At 36.9% G+C, this 24,974-nt stretch overlaps 1 protein-coding gene, 1 long non-coding RNA gene and 1 gene segment (V, D, J or C); 2 read left to right on the forward strand and 1 right to left on the reverse strand.

The window, feature by feature from the left end:
* LOC309490468 (epidermal growth factor receptor-like) overlaps nt 1-16,040 on the forward strand; it is a 129,745-nt gene extending 113,705 nt beyond the window's left edge. The window contains exons 13-15 of one of the 2 annotated variants that reach the window (XM_082159658.1): nt 13,734-13,852; nt 14,847-14,988; nt 15,356-16,040. In XM_082159658.1, the coding sequence (XP_082015784.1) occupies nt 13,734-13,852; nt 14,847-14,988; nt 15,356-15,528 (434 nt within the window). In that variant the 3' untranslated portion in view covers nt 15,529-16,040. Of the gene's footprint in view, nt 1-6,130; nt 6,206-6,289; nt 6,543-13,733; nt 13,853-14,846; nt 14,989-15,355 lie in introns of those variants that run through there. The other variant, XM_082159659.1, reaches the window with a different exon arrangement.
* Nucleotides 1-24,974, forward strand: part of LOC309490516 (Ig kappa chain V-III region MOPC 63-like) — a 225,856-nt gene that overhangs the window by 163,770 nt on the left and 37,112 nt on the right.
* Nucleotides 18,326-19,155, reverse strand: LOC309490601. The gene is made up of 3 exons (XR_014202748.1): nt 19,020-19,155; nt 18,667-18,845; nt 18,326-18,427 (listed from the first exon to the last, which is right to left on the reverse strand). It is a non-coding gene; the product is annotated as an uncharacterized lncRNA (long non-coding RNA).

Below are 24,974 nucleotides of genomic sequence, written 5' to 3' on the forward strand. Positions count from 1 at the left end.
CGTTAAGAAAACGAATTCAGCAAATACTGTACTTATTGTTGATACAGGAAAACACATGAGGCTAGAATATGAACACCACATGATAAATTCCATATTCTGGCTGCATGCTTGCCAACACGTCAGTTGAGGTTTTGCATTGTCCCAGTGGAACATATTCTGACATATGCAAATGTAATACTGAGTTGTAAAAAAAAAAAATATATATATATATATATATTTGTGATTTCAGGTCAAGTGGAAAGCAGAATGATCATGGCAAACAAGGTATGGGAAGAAGTAATTTAAAATATTGTAATGGCCGAGTCTTCTGATTCCATATGATTGCACTAAAAGTGGCAGAAAATTTAATTTGTTTTATACTATATTTTCCCATGTGAATATTCATTTGATCCTTGTGAGGCCACTGGAGCTGCACAAGGTTTGGTTTTGCTTCAGTAAGACCACGATTGTGTTAGATTCCACCCATCTATTATTATTATTTTTTTGTATTGTAACTAGGCTCTGTCATTTAGAAACATGGGTTTTCCTATCACTTAATGACACATATCTCTACTTTTCATTCCAGCCAGAGGATCTGACGGTTGCTGCTCGCATCTCAGCCTACCTGATGGAAAATTCTTGCTGGATGAATGACCTTCACCTTCAATTCAACCTTGCCAAGACAAAACTGCTTATGGTTTCACTTTCAGCCAAACCATGCGATCCTGCTGATTTGCCTTATACAACACCAGAAAGATCCGGCCCTTCCTGTCGGAGTCACACAACTCCTTGTCTAAGCTCTTGTTCTATCCAGACTGGACTATTGTAATGCTCTCCTGGCAGGCCTTCCAGCATCAGTCAAACCTCTGCAACTGATCCAGATGCTGCAGCAAGACCTAAACTCACTGCTTCAGATCTATGTGTCTCCAGAAGCTTGTGTTCTGCAAGTGAACGGCGCCTTGTGGTGCCATCATCCCAAAGAGACACAAAACCACTTTCACTGACCTTTACCTGGACTGTTCCCTGCTGGTGGGATGACCTGCCCAACTTAACACATTTTCAAGAAACTGCTAAAGATCCATCTTTTCATAAACACTTGACCCAATAATACTAAATCTTTGTTTTAATAATAAATAAATAAACTTGTGTACTGTGCTACACTAACTGGGACTTGTCACTGCACTTGTTGCTTCTATTGTTCTCTTAATTTTTAAGTCACTTTGGATAAAATGTAATTGTAAATGTGTAAAATAAGTTATATTAGAGTATAAAGGTATACAGCAATTGCCTTTTAATGTAGATATTTTTACATGTTCTAAATTATATACTAAGATTGTATTTCCTATCATTCACATATCTTGATGTTCAGTGTTTGTTTAATGAGTAATACTGTAAATGTGCAGGTATTTTGTACTTATACGTTTAATTAATTTAACAGAAATTGACTGTACATTTGCTATTATTAAGTACTTAATTAGAGATTGGTCAAAGTTGTGAAATTGGAAATGCCTTAACTGTAAATATACAAACTTTGAATTTGAATTTATGTATTTAATGCATTTTTATACATAACTTCATAGTTATTATACACAGGAAAAACTATATATTAAAAGATAATTACTGTAGATAGACAGCATTATTATAAAATAACTTTATAAAACCCTAAATTTACAGTTTAACTTGAAAGTTAAATGTTTTTTTTAAATGTAATTTGACATCATTTATCCGTTTTTCCACGGTTTAATAAGCCATTATCAACAGTAATGTACTGTAATTTAATAAATTTTGACTGTAAAGTCAATTCTGTATTTTCACTGTTTTTGCCTGTAATTTTGTGAAATGGTTATTTGCTGTAATTTAACGGAATCCGTCTGGAAACTTTGCTGCCAGAGATTTACCGTTTGTATACGGGATTTTTTTTTTTTTTACAGTGTAGGCCTAGTAGCTATGGATTTTAATAATTTTACTAATATATAGGCTAGTAGGTAAACATATAGGTGCATATATAGGTGAACATATAGGTGCATATATGTGAACATATAGGTGCATATATATGTGAACATATAGGTGAGCATATATAGGTGAACATGTAGGTGCATATATGTGCATATATGTACATATAATATAGGAAAACGGCCAATTTTATATATGTCACATATATTAAAAACATATATCAAAACATATATTAAAACATATATGTTTATATAGGTTCTTTCCATGTGGGAATGTAGATTGCTGGACATCAGCGACGCAAATTCCTGAAACAATTTTTAAAAAGGACAGTACAACCTTGATCAACAGAACCAAAACATAAAACATATTACAAATTAATGAGATTTGCTTAATAATCTCTACTTATCTGCTTGAAGGATAACACCGTCTAACTTCTTTGAATTAGGGAGTAGTTGTAGGACCATGGGATGGCAATCAGGAATAGGACCACTACATTTGAAAACAGCATTAGGAACATGGATTTTCATGTGCTAGCAAAATTCTGACAACGATTCAAAAGCACGATCACAGACCTGACAGAATTTGACAGCATTTTTTTTACCACATAGACTATAACTGTAACACTACTTAAAAGCACTTACATTAACAATGGCCATCAGATTACAAAGCCTAAAACGAAAAAAATATATATCAAATGCACGTCATGCAAATAGCATGGTAAAGGTTGCCTATTATATGAAATGTCGAAGTTAACGTTACTTGGTAAACAGGTGAACAGAGTCAGTGAATTGCTTGCGCGGCCACGGTAGTAAACCGCGTTCGCAAAATCAAACCAAATAACGTTACGTGAAAACAATGTAGAAATGCGAACGCAAAAAAAGATAAATAATAACTTATATATTGGCTTACCGTATCACTCAGTTGAACAATTCTCCATGTTCTCAAACTCTAAATCCCACTTATCGTCACGCGCAGATTATTCAATGACAAATTCTTCCATCCTTCCTCAGGTAGCTGCTACCTTTAACGTCGTCCAGCTGCGTCACAGGCAACTAATGTTTGAAACACGAACCGAACCTCAAAAAAGCTTTAAAATTGCTCACAGATTCGCAGACATTGTTTATCTTGATAACAGGAATGATTATTTGTTCAGTTGAATCCCGCTGACGAGCTGCCTAACGTTACTGTCTGCTCGCATGACGCGTCACATTTGAACTGAATTGAGCGCGAAAGAAATCAATCCCACAATGCAATGCCTTTTCAGTCAGTATGATGGTATGATCCTATATAACGAATTTATCAGGACGAAAACAGAAATGTGCTGTATATTTACAGCTGTTCTGTAAAAGATACAGTTTAATACTGTATTATGGAAATACAGTACAATTCTGTAAGAAATTCGTTGTAAATTTACAGTAAAGGGTTACAGTGTATGTTTACATACATTTATTAAATATGTGGAAAACAAATATGTATGTCACATATTTATAATTAATGTTGTCCATATATGCGAGAAACCAATACTATACTGTAATATATGCAGATATATGGTATCATATATGGATGAACTCAAATATTTTCTTCACATGTTTGGACACATAAATGTTCATATATGTTGCAGGCATATATTGTGTTCTCAGATAAGTCAAATATATGTATAGATTTACATTTACATTTACATTTATTCATTTAGCTGACGCCTTTATACAAAGCGACTTACAATTGCTATATATGTCAGAGGTCGCACGCCTCTGGAGCAACTAGGGGTTAAGTGTCTTGCTCAGGGACACATTGGTGTCTCACAGTGGATTCGAACCCGGGTCTCTCACACCAAAGGCATGTGTCTTATCCATTGCGCCACCACCACCCCTACAGTATAGATATATGTTGCAGTCATATATTGTGTTCTCAGATAAGTCAAATATATGTATAGATATATGTTGCAGTCATATATTGTGTTCTCAGATAAGTCAAATATATGTATAGATATATGTTGCAGTCATATATTGTGTTCTCAGATAAGTCAAATATATGTATAGATATATGTCATGCTATTTAAAATATAAGTACATATATGGCCATATATTACATTTTTGTATGGGGCGGGCCACAGTTAACAGCACAAAGGAGAAGCGGCGCGCCTCACCGCGGGCAGGGCGGTGAGAACGCACACTAGTGATATAAAACGCATGTTTTATAGAGAACCGTTGATGTTTTATATCATTATTGCAGTGTCCGTTCTTGGGGCATATAGGAAGCCCTGCCTGCGAAGCGCGCGGCTTCCTGCTCGCGCTGTTCTGTAGTTTATTAATTCTGAACACGTTGCGTCTCGCGTGTCCGTTCTCGGAGCATCTAAACCCTTCCCGCGTGAGATGCCCCTCTTCCCGCTCGCGCTGTTCTAGTTTATTCATTCAGAACGTGTTGCGTCTGGTGTGTCTATCTTGCACTAAATGCAACACTGTACTCCCTTATGAAGTCGATTGGATGAACGGTTCTCGAAATAATAAAAATTCAAAAAGACAAGAAAAATTCATAGAGATTTTTTAGAGAGAAGAATATGTCCAGCCCCCTCTCTCCTAAGCTTAGAATATTCAAAGTTTATTACTGCCGAAGCTTCGAAGCTCAAAAAATGGTATTCGGACCAGCCCTACTTTAAACTCAACTTGTGTTGTCCCTATTATTAATTTCAATGCACAATTAACACAAAGTGACACACATTGTGTATGACGACACAATGTGTTAAAATGGTGTAAAACTAAAAATTTTAATTAACATTTGACCACACACTTTTTGAGAATGTTAATGCTGCACTGTGAAGGAAGTGTATCTAGCCTGTCAATGTGAAGTGATGTGGTTCTTTGCCAAAAACCACAAATAATCAGTTATATTATCAAAACTCCGCTATCTTTTAAAACATATTAAAAACTATCTTTTCAGGTTTTTGCAGAAGTTGATGACAGACAAGATGATCTGGTTCAACACATTGCACCTGATGGATCCTTAAACGTTATACATATGGTACATGTTTTGTGTATGCATGAGTATACAAAAAAATTTTTTTTTAAAGTACTGTTGAAAAAACTGTTGATTTTCATAACTTATGTCACGGCTCCAGACTGCGACCAAATTATCGCATGTTTCCACCATTCCTGCCGATGTGACCAAATTTTTAAGGAGGTGCTAGCACGACCACAACTTTTCCCAATATCAACAAACAAAATTAAAACTGCGCTATTCATTTGTGCATCATGGACCAATGATCAATTCGGACCAATAATAGATAGCGCACCACTGCAAGCTACTTGAGTCTTGAGCCGGTTTCAATAACGCGACACCGTTACAACACAGTGCAATGAGATTCACTGAAGAAATAGATTGAATTTGCCACAGAATTAATATCGCTGCTAGTGAGGAGCATTCAGATTCGGCGCAGAGTTCTGTTATAAAATGTATCAAATCAAACAGCGCTGACATGTAAACCAGGATAAACGTGTACCATGAATGAACCATGGATTTACTGTAGTAACACTAACTGTAACCATGGTATTGTTGCAGAAATAGTCAAACACTTACAAGTACAAGACATATTTTCCAGCACTTCAAAACTCTTAATATTACCATATTTAAATGTATGACCAAAACATTATTTGTTCATCCTTTAAAGATAGTTCCTATTTATAAAACAAAAAGTTTCAAGATGTAGGAAAACTCACTTATTTAAAAATAAAAATACAGTAAATTACTGTTGTAACACTGGCTACAGAGGAGCGGTTATTAGTTATTTCCACTCCCTAATTACAATTTTTAATCATTTTGATTTGAATTAATATTAAGACATTATGAATGATGATAAAGTTAATTGTATCTACAACTCAAGCACAGTACTTTATCGTCAGCCCCCAGTGCTACCAAATACTTTGTGTAAAACTGAGTTGTTAGTGTTAGTCTGGAGCCCTGGGAATTTGAAATAAAACTGCACATTGTAATGTCTTTTAATATTTTAAATATGAAAAACTGTTGCAGGTTGATTTAAGGTGTGCCCCTAAATGTTCTGCTTGTGCTCCTAAACATTTTTAGTAAGGGCTACAGTGCTTTTAATAAGTTAGTTTGGAGCCCTGCCTTATGTGTAGTATCATGGCAGGACGACTTGTATTTTGTTTGAGAATTGATTTGTTAAATTGTTGACTTTAACTTTCAGCAAGAAGTTGCAAAGGATTCAACTACACCTCATGGATCAAGCATCCTACACAATAAAGTGGAAGTCAATGTGCAGGTAAGGATACGGTGCCATACAAACATTACATTTTCTGTTATCCTTTCAGGTTTTAACTGATGTTTTTAAATTCCTTTTGTACAGGTACTCTTCCATGAGAAACAGAAAACAGCTGACTACCAAAAAGAATCAAGTGATGGCAGTGATGACATTCAACATGGCACTACAGAGAATGAAATTATGGAGAAAACGCCCAGCAATGAAAGCCATGTATCTCCTTTATGGACAGTGTCAGAATACAGTGAGAAAGCACTACATGAACAAAAAAGAAAAGAGCATGAGTTGCTCCTCCTAGCTCTAAAATTAAAACATGGTTTGACCGATGAAGCACTAGATGTCACGGTTCATAAATTCATTGTTTCCTTCTTGTCTCGTGTAACTGTTGTTCTGTGTGTGTCTGTGTGTGAGTGGGCGTGGCACTCGTTCCGGATGATCAGCGATCCAGCTGATCTCATTCAACACTCCAGCTGCAGCTCATTCAACCACCTATAAAGCCTCACCGCACTTTTCTCTCATTGTCAGATCGTTGGTTGATGTCTCCCGTGTGTGATCCCAGTTTGTCGACGTTCCTGTTTCATGTTCCCGTTCCTGTTCCTCGTTCTTCGGATTTCGTCTTCACCTGGGTTTCACGGTTTCAGCACTTCACCACGGACATCTCGCTGACCATCCAGTCCTTGTGTTACCAGCTACTCACTCATCACCGGATCTTCACTTTCATCTTTACCAATAAACTGAGTTTACTTGCACTATTGCTTCTGTCGTTTGTCCGCCATGACACTAGAAGACATGCTTCAAGTCATAAATGCTATCAGCGGTAAACACTCAGTGTCAGCTACTAAACATCACTTCTACAAAAACATGACTGATTATAAGGACTATATTCTTATCAAGCATTTCTGTTCAGATTGTAATGTCTTAATGGAAACAAAAGATGAAAAAGTAGGTTGCAGAATTTGCGGCAAACAAGTTGATGCAAAGGAGCACGTGAAATCGGGCAACTTTTTTATTGTTCTCCCTCTAGAAGCACAACTACGAAATATCATTGAACAACACAAGTTTTCGCAGTTGACCGTCAATAATAAGGATGACGTAAATGGACACTTGGGTGATGTATGTGATGGTGTGCTCTATAAAAAGACCTTGCAAATCTTCACAACTTTAAATGATTGCCCCAACTTTTCAACCACCTTTAGTTGTGATGGTGTACCTTTATTCAAATCCTCTTCACAGTCCATATGGCCCCTGTTGTGCACTTTAAATTACCTACCTCCCGATCTGAGATCTGACCATATTATGTTAACAGCATTGTGGTTTGGAGCTAAAAAGCCCCTGATGAACATGTATCTTGAGCCATTTGTTAATGAGTGTACGGATCTACATGAGCGTGGCTTTGATTGGGTTACATCTGATGGTGTACATGGTACCAGCAAAGTATATGCTTTAATACGTGTAAGTGATTCCGTTGCCCGTCCACTCCTACAGAACTTTAAGCAGTTCAATGGGGAGTTTGGATGCTCTTTTTGTCTTCAGAAGGGAACAGTTGTCGAACGTGGTCGGGGAAAGGCCAGGGTTTACCCATTTGAGGAAAATATAGAACTTAGATGTCAAAGTCAGACTTTGGAGCTAGTTACGAGAGCTGTTGAGACAGGCTCACCTTCAGCAGGTGTGAAAGGGCTGTCGGTGTTGTCTCTTTTACCTGGATTTGATATAATCAAATCCAGGGATGTGTCCCTGATTACATGCACAGTGTCCTCCTTGGAGTTACAAGATCTATCACTTCGCTATGGTGTGACTCAGAAAACCACCAATCTCCTTGGTACTTAGGCAGGTCCATACCACAAATTGACAAACTACTGTTAAAAATAAAGCCCCCAAGTAATGTCTCCAGAACACCTCGATCCATAAAAGAAAGACGTTACTGGAAAGCCCATGAATGGCTGATGTGGCTACTTTAGTGGCATAGCGTTGCTGCTAACCACATCGATTTCGTCTCAGCAGCTTTTAGAAGCACAGGACCTTCTTCATCAGTTTCATCAGCTTTATGGTATAGGCAATGTCAGCTACAATGTTCACCTCTGCCTTCATCTCTCTAGAAGTGTCCAGAATTGGGGGCCATTATGGGCCCATTCTGCCTTTCAATTTGAGGCCTATAACATGGACTTGATCGAAATGGTGAAAAGCACCCAGTCTGTGCCCATCCAAATATGTAAAGTTTTCTGGATGAAAAAAGCACTTCCACTGTATGCCAGTCAAACACTGAAAAATCCCTCATCAGAGTGTAGTGCTGTTCTTGGGCAGTTATTGAGTGGAAAACAAGAGCGAAAGCATGCAGTGAGGTGTTTGGGAGTTACAGCTTTTGGACCACCCAAGAAAAAAATGATGGCACATGATGACTACATTGCTTTGCATAGTGTTGGTGATAGGGTAGAGAAGCAGGTTGTAGACTATTATGATCGAGTGTTTGTCAATGGTGCGATCGTTCACTCCCAGGCATACCACCGTTCAAAGAAGAGAAATTCATCTGTAGTTCGTTTAAAAACTGACAACACATACTTCTCAGTGAAAACGTTCATGGTGACAGATGTAGGAAACGGCAGTACTTGTTATGCTATTGGTCGCTTTTTTGAGGAGGGGAAGCACAGCTTTTCTGCTTGTGTTCAAAATCCTCTACACTTTCATCCAGTTGAGAAGGTGCTGTCTCACCTTACTGCTGTACATGCCTCAGCAATTGAACACAAATGTTTGTACATGCCTTTAGAACAGCACAGATGTGATTACATTTAGAATTTTCTTAACTATTATGAAGTAACCATTTAATTTTGGTCTTTTTTTTGGTCTGGCATCAGTGACATAAAATTTTGCAGCTCTGCCAAGCTTTGTTAAAAGCACCAAAAGTTTGTTTTCTTTGAATGCTAGTGGAGAACCCAGGTTTACATAGCTGCATAAGTTAAGAGAAATGCGTTTAAATTAAGGATTTTTTTGAAGACAAACAAAACTGTATATTATTCTGTAATCTGTATGCATCTGCATATGTAGTGCATGCATGTACTTTCTTACATATATTGATATATGGCTATTGATGGAAAAAAATAAAATTTGTTTTCAAATAGAATTTGTGCAGTATTTGTTTTTGTTTTTATATGAGCCAGGTTAAGAAGTGGTTAAATAATACATTTGATTTATAAAAGATTTGAAAATGGGATAGAAATTGAAATGAAATGTGAATGTGTAGCCTTAAAGTGTGTAGACTAGGAGTGTGTAGACTTGATAAAAGTTCAAACTGTTCAAAAAAGGAAAACAAGGAATGAATAAGGAAACCATAGGCATGTAAAATGTATGTTTAAATAGTTTTGCATACATAAATTAAACATATCGGTGACATATATGGTCAAAACATACAGTATTCACCTTATTTTCCATGACAACAAGGGCGACGCCATTACGCTCATTTTGTCATCTTACTTCCGGCTGAGCGGGACTTCAACTTCCGGCTGAAAGGACCTACGCTAGTTTCTAGCGTAATTCTATAGTTGTAACGGTAAAATATATTAAGTATTATATGCTCAGTTAGGGGCTGCCATAACAATTGGATTAAGAGGATAGAACAATTTAACCAACGGTGTTACGAACACAATGTAAAGCGATCGGAATGTTGTGGTGTACTTTATGATTTACACCCACCACCACCTCAAGACGACGAGGAGGAGCACCTGAGGCAGTGGCGGAAGGCGCTAAACTTGAAGTGCTCACCCAAGCGCTCTTATGTGTGTTCGTACCATTTTATGGACGGGGAGCAGACTGACGAACGAACACCCTTACCCAGAGTAAAGGCTCGGCTACGATGTTCTGGTAAAGAAGTCCCGACGGGTGCTGAACAGGTTGTCAGATTCAGGTAAGCTAACTTACCTAACTGTTGTTTCCTAACTTAGGCTACCTATCTATGTGCTTGTTAGCCTAACGTTAGATGAAGTCCGTTCTATGAATACATTTAAGATTAGTAACGAGCCTTTCACAAAATACAACCAATCTTGCATGATTACCATTGGTGAAAAGGAGAGATGCATTAAAAACGAGACACACAATCTCCGAACTCTACGTAGGTCAATATCAATATCTGAGTGAGAGATGTAGCTAGCTGGCATCCTTACAGGAATAATGTGAGCTATTGTAAGACTGTAATGTACCATAATATATTGTACTATCGTGAATATTAATTCATTCTTTATTTCAGACCCTTAGGTCCATATCACAAAGTAAACGAAATATAAGACATATGACATATAGGTGTCATGTTTGGCTACACCAAAATATGACATATATCACCTATATGTCATATTTCTTATATTTCGTTTACTTTGTGATATGGACCTAAGGGTCTGAAATAAAGAATGAATTAATATTCACGATAGTACAATATATTATGGTACATTACAGTCTTACAATAGCTCACACATTATTCCTGTAAGGATGCCAGCTAGCTACATCTCTCACTCAGATATTGATATTGACCTACGTAGAGTTAGGAGATTGTGTGTCTCGTTTTTAATGCATCTCTCCTTTTCACACTGTTCTAAGTATGAGTGCCATCATAAATTAATTATCATGATCTATTTTAAGTACTAATGTCAAAATGTTTATGGTTACTTCCATAGAACATCAATGAGCGTCAGTGTTGCAGTGGACAACTGTGAGGATGATCACAGCCACATGCCCCAGACCTGTGATGCAGAAACACAATGGGAGGATCCATCTGTCTCTGACCACAACTACGCTCCAAAATCTCAACTCAACCTGAAGCCACCTACATCTGAAATGGGAGCACAATGTGTTGAGCCAGTGCCATAGTACAAAACTCTGATGAGAAAGACCACCTTTGTCATTTCTACACAGGGTCGACATTGGATGCGTTCCATTCAGTTGCCGAGCACCTTACCAGTTCATACACCAACAGCTTTCAGCTACACACTTGGGATCAGCTCCTGATGACTCTGATGAAGCGGCGTCTTAAAGGGTTAGTTCACCCAAAAATGAAAATTCTGTAAGTAATTACTCACCCTCATGTTGTTCCAACCCCGTAAGACCTTTGTTCATCTTCGGAACACAAATTAAGATATTTTTTATTAAACTGAGAGCTGTCTCACTCCTCCTTTTTTTTTCCCTCAATTTGTGTTCCGAAGATGAACGAAGGTCTTACGGGGTTGGAACAACATGAGGGTGAGTAATTACTGACAGAATTTTCATTTTTGGGTGAACTAACCCTTTAATTTATTGCAGGGTGATCTTGCTGAAAGGTTTGGTGTTTCTCAGTCCATTGTAAGCAAGGTGATTTCGCGTTGGCTTGACATCATGGAGAAGTGTTTCAGAGAGCAGTTTCCAAACACAACATGTAGAGCACAATATATCAAAATATCGCAAATGTATATATCGCAATATGCATAATTTTTTTTTTTTTTTGCTTTAATAAGCTTTAATCAGTTTCTATAATTCATACAGTGAAAAACTAAGCAGTGTTTTACTTTTACATTTGATTATTCAGTTTCTGTTGTTAAATAGACCTAATGTAGGATAACCTGAACCCCGTGGTTTACACTGATGTTAAAATAACACTTCTTATATACAGTAAAACACTGATGTTCACTTTCACAAGTTGAAGGGATGTTTTCTTGTTACAAAAAGAATGTGAAACACATATGTAGGTTATATAATTTTAAATCTAATTTAAGTTAATTTTATATACTTTAAGCATTATCGTATCGCATATCAAATATTGCATTGTTTAATGAGTTATCGCATTTTTCTTCAATATCGTGCACTTAATAACTTCTTCCAGGCAATGAAGTAATGGCAGACAGAGGCTTCACCATTACCGATATCCTCTATGAAAGGAAGGTGAAACTTGTCCTTCTTGTGAATCTTGTAAAACAGATTTTACCTGTTGTGAATAGTTATTTTTATAAACCTTTACAATGTGACCAGATTTTACCTGTTGTGAATAGTTATTTTTATAAACCTTTACAATGTGACCAGATTTTACCTGTTGTGAATAGTTATTTTTATAAACCTTTACAATGTGACCAGATTTTACCTGTCAGTCATTTATTATAAAACAATATAATGTGAGCTCTGTAGATTCCCCTTAAAACTTAAATGAATTAAGTCTTCTAGTTAGAAGGAATAAGTCACGTCAAGTTTGCAAATGAATACCATCTTGGTTTATTACTTATGAAATTTAAATGGTGAAATGTATCTACATGAAGGTCAGTAGGTGTCTCTAGCTTCCTGAAAACATCAAACACTTCTTACAACTGATTTTATACAACTTATTTAATCATTCATATTTAACCAATTACCTAATCTCCTATCCTTAACCCTAAATATTCTCATTCATTCTTATTTACAAATAATTTTTCATTGCTGCTCCATCAACTCCTGACAGGACGTAGTTAAATATTCCCATAGGTTAACGTTACCTCTGGCCACGTTAACAATGACGATGGATGAGACAATGTGAGACCAACTGATCGTCGTACGAAGTTTTCTCCGTGCTCCCAATTTAAAACATTTACGGTATTAACATTATTTGTCATTTTTATAAAGTTTTGGCTAACTATAAACAATCTTCTAACTACTGAAATAGCTACCGGATGTGCCGTGTCAGTTTAGCGGAAGTCGGATGACAAAATGCGGAAGCGCGAAGTATTAAAAGTGGGCGGGGCGGAATAAGGTGAATTATATAAATAATAAACATATATAAATTGTCCATATTAAAGAAGTATATTGATATATATTAATATGATGTATATGATTATTTAGATGCTAAATATAAGACAATATATTGCTATCACATATATTTACACATCTCTAGATATATGTTGATATAGGTTTATAACATATATACATTTGCCATATAAAATGAGTATATGTTATAAACCTATATCAACATATATCTAGAGATATGTGTATATATATGTGATAGCAATATATTGTCTTATATTTAGCATATATGACGGTGTCACTAGCGATATAGGGACATATATGTCATATATTACATTTCCGTATGGGCTGGCTGAATAAACTTCATTTTTATTCATATCTTTGACATCTACTGCAGTCAGATTCACCGCGTTCACTCTGAAGGAATCACTCACATGGCTGGGCACTTGTAATGACACATCAAGGATGTTAAGAGGCTAAAAGAGGCTTTTGTCATTGTTCTCTGTATTGACAGCACTCCAAATTTACAAAAAAATTAGCTCAATGTTAAAATTGACCGGAGTTCTCCTTTGAACTTGGGTTATCTTGTTTCATGCTGTACTGGTTAGTAATGCACAATACCACTGCAAAATACAGTGAATTGACAGTTTTTGGATTTCTGTAAGGATTTCTGAGTAGTTTTTTTTTTTTTTTTATGCTCCTCTTTAGTTTGTTTAGTTGATCTTTGACTTATATTTCACGACTGCCGAAGAACACTACTTGACCCCTACTTGTCTGTTAGCATCTCTGAAGTTTCTTCTCTCTCTGAATCTAGAGACTAAGGTGATCTGTGCGGAGCAGTGCTCGGGCAGGTGTAAGGGACTCACACCTATGGACTGCTGCAATGAACATTGTGCTGCTGGCTGCACTGGACCCAAACCAACCGACTGCCTGGTGAGAAACACATGTGCAGATACGTTAGATTCATTTCCCAACCATTCATTGTTTGCTCATTTATCATTTACCACATACTGTATGCTATATGTGAGCGTAAATACAGTTAGTTAATTAGGTTAGGTATTTATGAACTGAACTAGTGTGAATAACAATAGCAGTATGACTCAACATGTGAGAAATTCACAGCCACTTGAATGTGTTAATAAAAACTAAAATAACTGTTTTCTATTTGAATATATAATAAAATGCATTTTATTCCTGTGATCAAAGCTGACTTTTCGGCATCATTTCTTCAGTCTTCAGTGTCACATGATCCTTCAGAAGTCATTCAAATATGATTTGCTGCTCAAGAAACATTTCTTGTTATTTTCAATGTTGAAAACAGTTGCTATACTGCTGCTATATTTTTTTTTTTGAAACCGTGATATTTTTGATGAATAGATATTTAAAGGAGCAGCATTTTTTTTAAAATAGAAATCTATAGAAATCTTTGGTACAATCCTGTTTCGCATGTACATACTATGTACTTCTTATAGCAATAACTATAACTGGGTTTAGGTTCTAACCTTGAACCTTCCCCTAAACCTAACCTTAACCCATGTAGTTACCTTAAATTACCAGTACTTTTTTTGGGGAAGTACACTGCCAGTACACTATAGTACACATACTGTAAAATATAGTGTAACCACATATTTTGTAACATTTAAATCTTGTTACTATCACTTTTGATAAAAAGCATCCTTGCTGAATAATCAAAATATTCATTTTTTGTTAGAAACTTTTGCACTATAGTGTACTATATAGCATATAAGCCTTTGAAAAAAAGGTTTGACAAAAAACCTTTTAGAAGTTATCTAGCGGCTGGAAACATTTGTTACAGTGAAACATTCATTACCAATGAAGTGCACAGCTGCAGTAAATGTAACCTCAAGGGCAATGAAGATGATTTCGGACTAGTTGCCTCATGGGAAATGCTGTTTGTTTTCTGCAGGCCTGTAAGGACTTCCAGGATGAAGGGACATGCAAGGACGCATGTCCACCGCTCATGCTTTACGACCCTAACACCCACCAGCTCGCTCTCAACCCCGACGGGAAGTACAGCTTTGGGGCAACTTGTGTCAAGAAATGCCCACGTAAGGCCAGGCTGAGACACCAATCTTCGAAACCTGCTATTTATTTATTCTTTTTTTTTTTCACTTGAAACACACAATCAGATTCTAATTATATCTTTCATGCAAATTCAAAGCTGTTAGGTCTTGAATTCTTGCATTCTGGAGATTAATGTTTTAGGTATTCAGGGTTAAAATCTAAACAACACAATCCAGGTAAAGAGAATCACTCTGGTGTGGATCGTGAGCCTGCAACTCAAACTCTGGTTTCTGAATAACATCTCAGAAAGCAGGATAACTATGACAGAATGATTTGACGCATTAGGATTGTGTTGCTGGTTGGTTGTGGTTAACGACTCTGGAATGACTGATGGTTTGATGTTTTTCTCAGGTAACTATGTCGCGACAGACCATGGGGCATGTGTGAGAACATGCAGCCCTGGCACCTATGAGGTGGATGAGGGTGGAGTTTGGAAATGTAAGAAGTGTGATGGCCTGTGTCCAAAAGGTACAGTTGAGACTGCCGGTCAGGTCGGCAACAAGATGTTGAAAACAACAAGATAAGTGGAAAGATTGTTTGTCTGTTTGTTTTCTCTCTCTATTTTTTCTAGTTTGACAAACACATTAGTCTTGCTTTAGTTGCATTTACAACTGTATTCTAATATAATTTAAAAGATATAATTAAAACTATGTAGAAGGCATAAAAACGACAATCCATTGCAGTGTCTGTTAGTGATATGTCCTTCCATAGTATTGCATGTCAACTATTGTAACTAAGCTTTTCCAACAACACAGACAACATATAGCCATGATATGTTGTATTTCAATAAAATAAAATAAAAATAAAAAACACACACGTGTGTGTGTGTGTGTGTGTGTGTGTACACTATTGTTCAAAGGTTTGGGGTTCTTTTAACCCCCTGAGGTCGGCTATCGCGGCGATTCCTTAACAGTGAAAAAAAAATGTGCTTGTGTTATACATCAATTGATCCTGTTAAATGTGTATTATTTTTGTGTATACTCACAATAAAAACAAAGTGTTGTGCTTTTCGCCAAATAAAGAAAAATAAACATGATGCGAGTTCTGCCTTCTCTCTGCCAGTGAAGTCCATTCTGAAACGCGTCCGAAAATGAACCATAACTCAGCAAATACTCAGTCAAACAGGCATACAGACACACAGGCATGAAGCTTGAATTCTCTTCTTTTATTATAAAAAAATATTCTCTGTTTATGTAATCTTTATGAAAAGAGAGAGATTTCAGTCGTTCTCATCTCAGCTCATTATGTTGTAATCTGCCCCGCCCACGGAGAGCGCGCGCTATTCAAACGCAAATGACTGAGACGATCCATGCAAACTGTGAACGCCCACATATCAGCTCGAGAAAACACATCAAGTTTATTCAGATCATTGTACTTGTTTACACTGTCTCGCAGCGCTGTGAGGAATAATAATAATGGAAAATGTAACTCAGAAGTGCTGGTATTTCGAGGAGCAACGGATGGAATACTGTAGTAAGTTTTTTTCATTCTCAAGTGAATCGCGTTTCTGTGTGAATGAATGAACGGCAGAGATGCGCTGTTTACCACAACTCGCAAAAAGACGGTTTAAATTTGAATTGCGTTTCTGTGTGTGAATGAATGATCCGCTTTTAGCAAACTGTATTGCTATACTGAGATGAGTAAAAATCGACTGAAATATGTTGAAATAAAATGTATTTGTATAAGCAACGTATTAAACTGCAAATTAACATTTATATTCCTTATAATAAAAATGAAAGACCTATGTTACAGACATATGAAAGACAACATTTCGTTGATTAGTTTTGGATAGATTACACATTTTTACTGTAAAATATCTGCCACTTCAAATAAGCTTTTGTTGGCCAATTTTTGCTAATATGTTAAATATAGTATGTTTTGTCAATGTAGTCTATATTCAAAGTAATGAATCCTTAACTTTGAAATATGTATGATAAAATGTATACTTTAGTTTTTACAAAGAAAGATTACACTTGAATTGTTGTTGTAATTGTAACCTTTTTAATAAAAAATATATATATATTTACAAGGTAGATGTAAACAAATTTTAAAAGGTCAATATAAGCCTTTTCTTTAAATAATTTTTATTGTGTTTTATTATTGACAAATTTGGGGAGAGGATACATATTCCAAAACTGAAAATAAAGTATGAGAATACGCTGATTTCACGCAGCCGCCATTTTGAAATCGAAAGTGAGGCTCCGGTGGGAAAAACCCCGGAAGTAAAGATAAACAACAATGCCTTTGGACTACCAACTTGAAGCTGCTGCCGCGATTTACACTATTGGATGTTAATATCCAATATAGGATATGTAAATAGTTCATTCCTGCTTCTTTTTTTACTTTTTGAATTATAAAAAAAAAAAAAAAAAAAATTATAAATGAATTTCACTGTATATAGTCTAAAGTATAAAAGAAATGTATGTACAGTTTTAGAATTGACACAACATCATTAAACACAACAATACGCCATCGCATTCACGACTCTCCTGTGATTAAAGCCGACACTTCCGGTTTTCTTCCCACCGGAGCCTCGCTTTCGATTTCAAAATAACGGCTGCGTGAAATCAGCGTATTAACTGCACAATTACTAGACATGTTTTCCTTGGATATTATACAATTTGAAAGCACAATTTGTGAAAAAAATAAAAATTGAGATGCTTCCAACTGTGAACCAATTTGGTAGAATATATATATATATATATATATATATATACATATACATATACATACTGTATATAAGATATATAAGAATGCTCTTGCATTCTTTCTTGTGGCTATAGGTGACACACCTGAATGAATGGCTCATTAAGTATGCGGGCCCCATTGTCTCCTCAGGTGTAAACCACTCAATATGCATGATGGTGTTGGATTGTTGACGCCCCTTGCGCATATCGCCTTTACAAACAAAAAGTGTTTTACAAGATTTAAATCAATGTATTGTGTTATGTGAATGATTAGGGAGGATGATTTTCACATCATTTTGAAGAAAAAACTAGGCAACGACATGCATTAGTCAAAAGTCTTATTGACACGTATTTAGTATGTGTTTTGTGGCCTTATTTCAGAAACTTTAGTTTTTAGTTTTTTTCAAAAACCATGCATAAACATTATTCTCTCAAAAATACAAACATGTACATTCATGTTGCTCACATATTATGGTAGCCCTGTTTGTGTTAAATAGAGTGTAATTACACCTTTGCCATTAATATGTTTATAAGCAACTGAAAAAAGCACAAATGTCAGGGCATGTCAGAACATCTCAAGGACCCCAAAAACCCCTCAGACCCCAGAGGGTTAATCCTGTTCACCAGACCGACCCAGTAATCAGAGATGAGCTCCTGTCCACTCTCTCCCATACACTCAAAGAGGCGTCTCGTCTCAGAGGGACATCTCTCTTCTTCACTGCACTGGCACTGGGTCCTAGTTAATACAACAATAATGAAGACATTATTTGTGTTGGTAAATTCACTCCAACCCTGTAATGCCATCATTACTGTAGGTCTGTATTAGTTTATCTTTATTATTCATTATAATATAATAATAGTAATAACAATTGAGACTATTTAGAAAAAACTGTCTAATTAACAAACAAACAAACAAAATCACCCAGATAAGCAAGATAACTAAAAATCAAACTACTCAATTGATTAATATTGTACCTTTTAACTTTGTAACCACTTTAGCCCCGCCTGTATCAGCTCCAGCAACAAGTTATTGATGCGTTGACCAGTTGCTCCTCTTGGCACTCGAGAGCTCGAGGAGCTTTGGGCTGTGCTTGTCCAGCTGTGACATAAACGTCCAGGGGAACCGCAGTACATCTCCAGAACTCCTCGTTCACCTGTAGGACAGCAAATGTTTGACTGTTATTTAAGGGGGTTTAAAGATTAGCAACATTTTATCTTTATGCAAAGCAAAACAGTGAATCTACTATCTCATGTCCAAGTCACAATTTCCCAAAAAGATTCTCAGAAGTGAGCAGTGTCAGGAAAAACTGAATGATAAGTCACTTAACTGGAGTGGTTGGAAGAGGGCAGGCCATCTTTCCTTAAATTCTGCCACACCAGGAGACTTGGCAACCACTTCCTTCAGTGGCACATTAATCTCCAACCGGCGATAATCACTCAGCTAGCTGTGGCTTCGTGTGTGTCCGTGCGTCTGTGTGTCCGTGCGTCCACTGCCAAACTACAGGGTGGGCCATTTATATGGATACACCGCAACAACATGGGAATGGCTGGTGACACCAAAGTCCCGTTTGTGGCACACCAGTACATGTGAGGGGGCAAACTCCTCAAGATGGGTGGTGACCATGACATATACTAATGTGCCACAAACAGGACCTCAATATCACCAACCACTCCCATGCCACCACGGTGTATCCATATAAATGGCCCACCCTGTATGTCGAAGACAAGACAATGCTTTTGAAGAAGTTACAAACACCTCTGAAACACTGAACTATCACACAAAGACAGTATTACTTATTCAACACACACACACACGTAGATTTATACAGTATGAGCTCAAGTTAACAAACTGTTTGAGATAGAGCACATTCGAAGTTGGCGGTCGCAAGAGTTTGTAGGAAACGGAGCGATACTTTTGCAGATTGCACAACACAAACACGTTAATTAGGGTAAAATCTAACTTTTAACAATACAAAGAGTTACTCACATGAGGTACGTGAAGTATAAATTATCCGGCTCTGTGGAAAACCCTGTTGGAATAAACTTCTGGAAGCTGGAAGAGACGAGAGTGAAGGATTTGCCCGGGCTTGTTCTTCCGTGGCTGCAGGCGTGGGCCGGTCACGTCTTTTACTGCGGGCCCAATATTATTTTATTGCGGGCCCAAGCCGGTGGCACCGCAACCCTGGTGCCTTTAGTTACACTAAAGGCACCGGGGTGGCGGTGTCACCGGCTTGGGCCCTCCATCGCTGCTCGCAGCTATATTTATATATATATATATATATATATATATATATATATATATATATATATATAAAATAAAGACGAGAAATTTTACTTGCCTTACCTTATTCTGATTTTATGATACACTCAAAATATTCCACAAAAAATCCTTTAAATTTAATGTAAAAATAAAAACGAAAGTAAGTGTTGGGCTCACGTAACCCTTTCATTAGAATCAAAACATTTCAACAGTTTCGATGTATTTGGATGCTAAACTATTCTTTATTATAGGCTTTGTACTTCACTCGTGTTCCAATATCGACGGAAAAAATCATCCTCTTCACATGCGCAAAAATGTGCTTGGAAAAATCACAGTGGAGCAGTGCTTACTGTTAATGTACAAATTGTACTACTGACTATTTAAACAGAGCAGTGTGTATATGTTAGGTTTACTATTTTATTATATTTTATTAAGGCTATAATGAACAGGCTGCGATGTCAAGTTTGCAATGCTGGAATGTGTGTGTGATTTAACAGTAGACACATAAAAACATAATTGGCACATCATTTTGTTCATACAGGATATCATTCAAACTGCAGAGTATTTACTTTTTTATTTATATACACTCGCAATAAAACACAACATTGTGCTTTTGTAAAATAAATTCAAGCAATCCACCCCCCGAAATGGCGTTCATTTTAAAATTAAACTAAAAGCTCTTGGCTAAACAGGCATTCATAACTGTGAGCGCCCATGGCGAGGAACGAGCAGAACAAAGTGAACGTTTTTTAGTTAATTCCTACTTCCATAGGAATTCATTGAAAATGCTCGCTCTACTCAGCATCATTATTCAAGTCTGTGCAGACATCTGTATTTTACTTTAAGTTAGCGATTTAAAAGCCCCCAGCGGTGTCACACGTCGATTAACCGACATCCCTAATATATTTATATATATATACAATAGGCCTACCTGAAAGAGAATTTGGCTTGCCCGACCAGAGTAGCCTGATTTGAACGTCAATGACAAAAAATAACTTGGGAATCACTAAAACGAGAGATTATTCTAATTTTATTACATTCATTTTAAGTTGCAATCAACAGTTGATAATAAATGTATTACTGATCAATGGTAACAAGGTTGCGCTGCTGAGGCTCGTGCAGCTTCTCCAGGAGAAACGTAAACAAATGAGCGCAGCACACAAAAAAGAAACCCAGTTAACAACATACTGACTATAAAAATGACAAATATGGAGTTTTTATATATTTTATAACCTATGATAGAGTTAAGCAACCTCACCTGACGAGTAGGCTACCGTTTCCTGAATACAATCACAATTGAAACTGTGACATTGATTTCATACAACAGGTTAATAAACAGTTATAATTAAGTCACTTACATTTTAGATGCAATATTGACTGTTTTTGTTCTGTTTCAGTAGCAAAAATAGTTAAACAAAGATCACAGCAGAACCGTCGCGCATCTCACGGCAACTTGTTTTCTCTTTTCTGAATGATTCAGCATTTAGAACGGATCGGTTGACTCAAAGATTCAATGATCAATCCATAAACATCTGTCTCAATCATGAATGACTCAGTCATTCGAACGAATCGTTTGAACGAATGAATCAATGACTCGCTCATTAAGATGGTCGCCTGGCGACACCTAATGGCGGTTTAGTGTTATGTTTAAAAGTATCATTCTTTCCAACGTGCACCATTATCAATGTCCGTGCGGACGTCCGAATTTTACTTTCACTTTTATATTAGCGATTTAAAAGCACCCGCTCGTGTCACACGTCGATTAACCGATGGGAAAATATCCTCACAGTCATATACCTAATACATTTATATTTAAATACAATATAGGCCTACCTAGTAAAAAGTTTAATATACTATTTTTATATCCTTTTGGACACAAGAGGGAAGTATAGCCCTATGTTTGCTTTTTTGTTGAACCAAATAGCACTAAATAGCCTTTTTTTAACTTTTTTTATACTTCTTGAATTGCAAAAACAGAATAAAATGGGTTTAGTTCTAATATTTGTATAATTTTCTATAAAAATAAACGGTGTATAATTACATTTGTAGAAGATATGAGATGTTTTCTGATTCCTTTTTTGACATTACTTTAATCCCTCGCCATATCAAAACTGTTTGAGATATTTATTATCCGTTCACAATTTAGCATATTTAATGTATTTTCATCATGTTGAAAAAGTTTGGTGGGAATAAAATAAATAGTTTAAGAGGAGTGGCTAAACATTCAGAGGCTGATTTTGCAAAAAAATCCACATTCAGACCAAAATATCTGACTTCCTGATGGCCGGAGCTAATGAATGTAAATTAGAAAGTTGTCCGGCTTGATGAGTACAATATACAAACAATTTTTTTTTTACTGTAGTTAAAACTAACCCGCCCACTTTTGTCAAAAGCATGTTAAAAGTGACACACTTCCTGCTGCCACTTGGTGGCGCTATAACTTTGACTCACAATAGTTACATCCATCTGATCGGCCTCTTACCACGAACACATTGCTGAAGTTTCATCAAGATCAGTTAATGTATGCAGAAGTTATTCCACTTCGTGTTTCTCTTTTCTCGCCATAAATTCGTTTCCTCGCCACGGCCAAACCGTTCGAGATATCAAAAATCCGTCCGCAATTTAGAATCCTCAATGTCTTGACTTCATGCACACCGAGTTTGGTGGGGATTGGATGAATTCTCTAGGAGGAGTACTTCGCATTCCACAGCAAGCGTTTTCCAAACAACCCATAATAGCCGACTTCCTGTTGGGCTGGCGTAAAACTTAGAGCACGAAAGTTGTTCAAGCCGATGAGATCTATATGTGTACCGAGTTTCATATTATTACATGCAAGCGTGTTTGATTTATGGACAAGTGTTCGAATCCCATTCCAGGGGGCGCTGTCGAGCCCTCCTGCCACGCCCGGGTACCAGCTTCAGCCCGGCCCTAATGGCTGCGGGTTCTGACCTGTGTGCAAAGTTTCAAGAGTTTCCGAGCATGTTAAGGGCCCCAAAAGCCCCTGAAACCATGAAAACCAATAATTAAAAGTATTCCCACTCAAAGAAAAATCACCCCCACCCCTCACACACACAGAGACAGAGAGAGAGAGAGAGAAAATTCTCCAAAAAATCACATTCAAACAAAAATATCTGACTTCCTGTTGCTTTTAGCTAATGAGTGTAAATTAGAAAGTTGTCCGGCTCGATGAGAACAATATACGTAGCGAGTTTTGTGACTCTTTGTAAAACTAAGCCCCCATTTTTTACTAAAGGTGGCGCTACTGAGCCATTCCACCACGCCCGTTTCTGAAACTTTGCACATGTCTACTGGATAATAAATGTGATGTGTCTGTTGAGTTTCATGCATTTTCAAGTATGTGAAGAGTCTCAAAAGCATCCGAAAAGAATATTAAAGTTTGATGCGTTGCCACGGCAACATTATTAAAGATATCAATAATCCTTTCACAGGTCTACATCTGCCGTGTGTTTACATTATACACAAAGTTTGAAGCAAATCGGGTAAAAATAAGAGGGTGATTTCAAAGCATTTTGAAAGTGACACACTTCCTGCTGCCAGTTGGTGGCGCTATAACTTTGACTCACAATAGTCACATCCATGTGATCGGCCTCTTACAACGAACACACTGCTGAAGTTTAATCAAGATCAGTTAATGTATGCAGAAGTTATAACACACTTCCTGTTTCCATTATTCGCCATAAATCCGTTTCCTCGCCACGGCCAAACCGTTCGAGATATCAAAAATCCGTCCTCAATTTAGCATCCTCAATGTCTTGACTTCATGCTGACCGAGTTTGGAGCCGATTGGATGAATTCCCTAGGAGGAGTACATTAAATTCCACAGCATGCGTTTCCAAACAACCCATAATAGCCGACTTCCTGTTGGGCTGGCGTAAAACTTAGAGCACGAAAGTTGTTCGGCCTGATGAGATCTATATCTGTTCCGAGTTTCATATTATTACATGCAAGTGTGTTTGATTTATGGACAAGTGTTCGGATTCCGTTCCAGGGGGCGCTGTTGAGCCCCCCTGCCACGCCCGGGTACCAGCTTCAGCCTGGCCCTAATGGCCGCAGGTTCTGACCTGTGTGCAAAGTTTCATGAGTTTTTGAGCACGTTAAAGGCCCCAAAAGCCCCCGAACCCTTGAACAACAATAATAATAATAATAATAAATATAGCTGCGAGCAGCGATTGCGGGCCCAAGCCGGTGGCACCGCCACCCTGGTGCCTTTAGTTACACTAAAGCCACCGGTGTGGCGGTGTCACCGGCTTGGGCCCTCCATCGCTGCTCGCAGCTATATTTATATATATATATATATATATATATATATAAATGTAACAAAAAATATATACATTATATATATGTAACAATAAATAAATAAATAAATATATATATATATATATATATATATATACTGTATATATGGTGTGCGTCCACGGCGAGGAATGGGCAGAGAAGAGCGAACGTTTTTTAGTTCATTCCTACTTCCATAGGAATTCATTGAAAACGCTCGCTCTGCACCATTATCCATGTCAGTGCGGACAAACATATTTTACTTTCATTTTTAAGTTAGCAATTCAAAAGCCCCCAGCAGTGTCACACGTTGATTAACCGGTGGTAAAATATTCCTCACCGTCACATACCGGTACCTAGTATATTTTATATAGATACAATAGGCCTACCTGACTTTGAACACAAGAGGGCAGTATAGCACTATGAATGACATATTTTAAAAAGAAAATTTGGACTAAAAAAACATTCTGGATGTTTTTAAACTTAAACAATTATTAAATAGAAAAAAAAAAAGAATAAAATGGGTTTAGTTCTGATATTTGTATAATTTTATATAGAAATACATGGTGTATAATTACATTTTTAGAAGATAGGAGGTTTTTAGTGTTTCCTTTTTTGACATTACTTTAATCCCTCGCCATAGCAAAACCGTTTGAGATATTTATTATGCGTTTACAATTTAGCATCTTTAATGTATTTTCATCATGTTGAAAAAGTGTTGTGGGAATAA

This window comes from Leuciscus leuciscus (assembly GCF_965113295.1).
Source record: "Leuciscus leuciscus genome assembly, chromosome: 25".
NCBI classification, from domain to species: domain Eukaryota; kingdom Metazoa; phylum Chordata; class Actinopteri; order Cypriniformes; family Leuciscidae; genus Leuciscus; species Leuciscus leuciscus.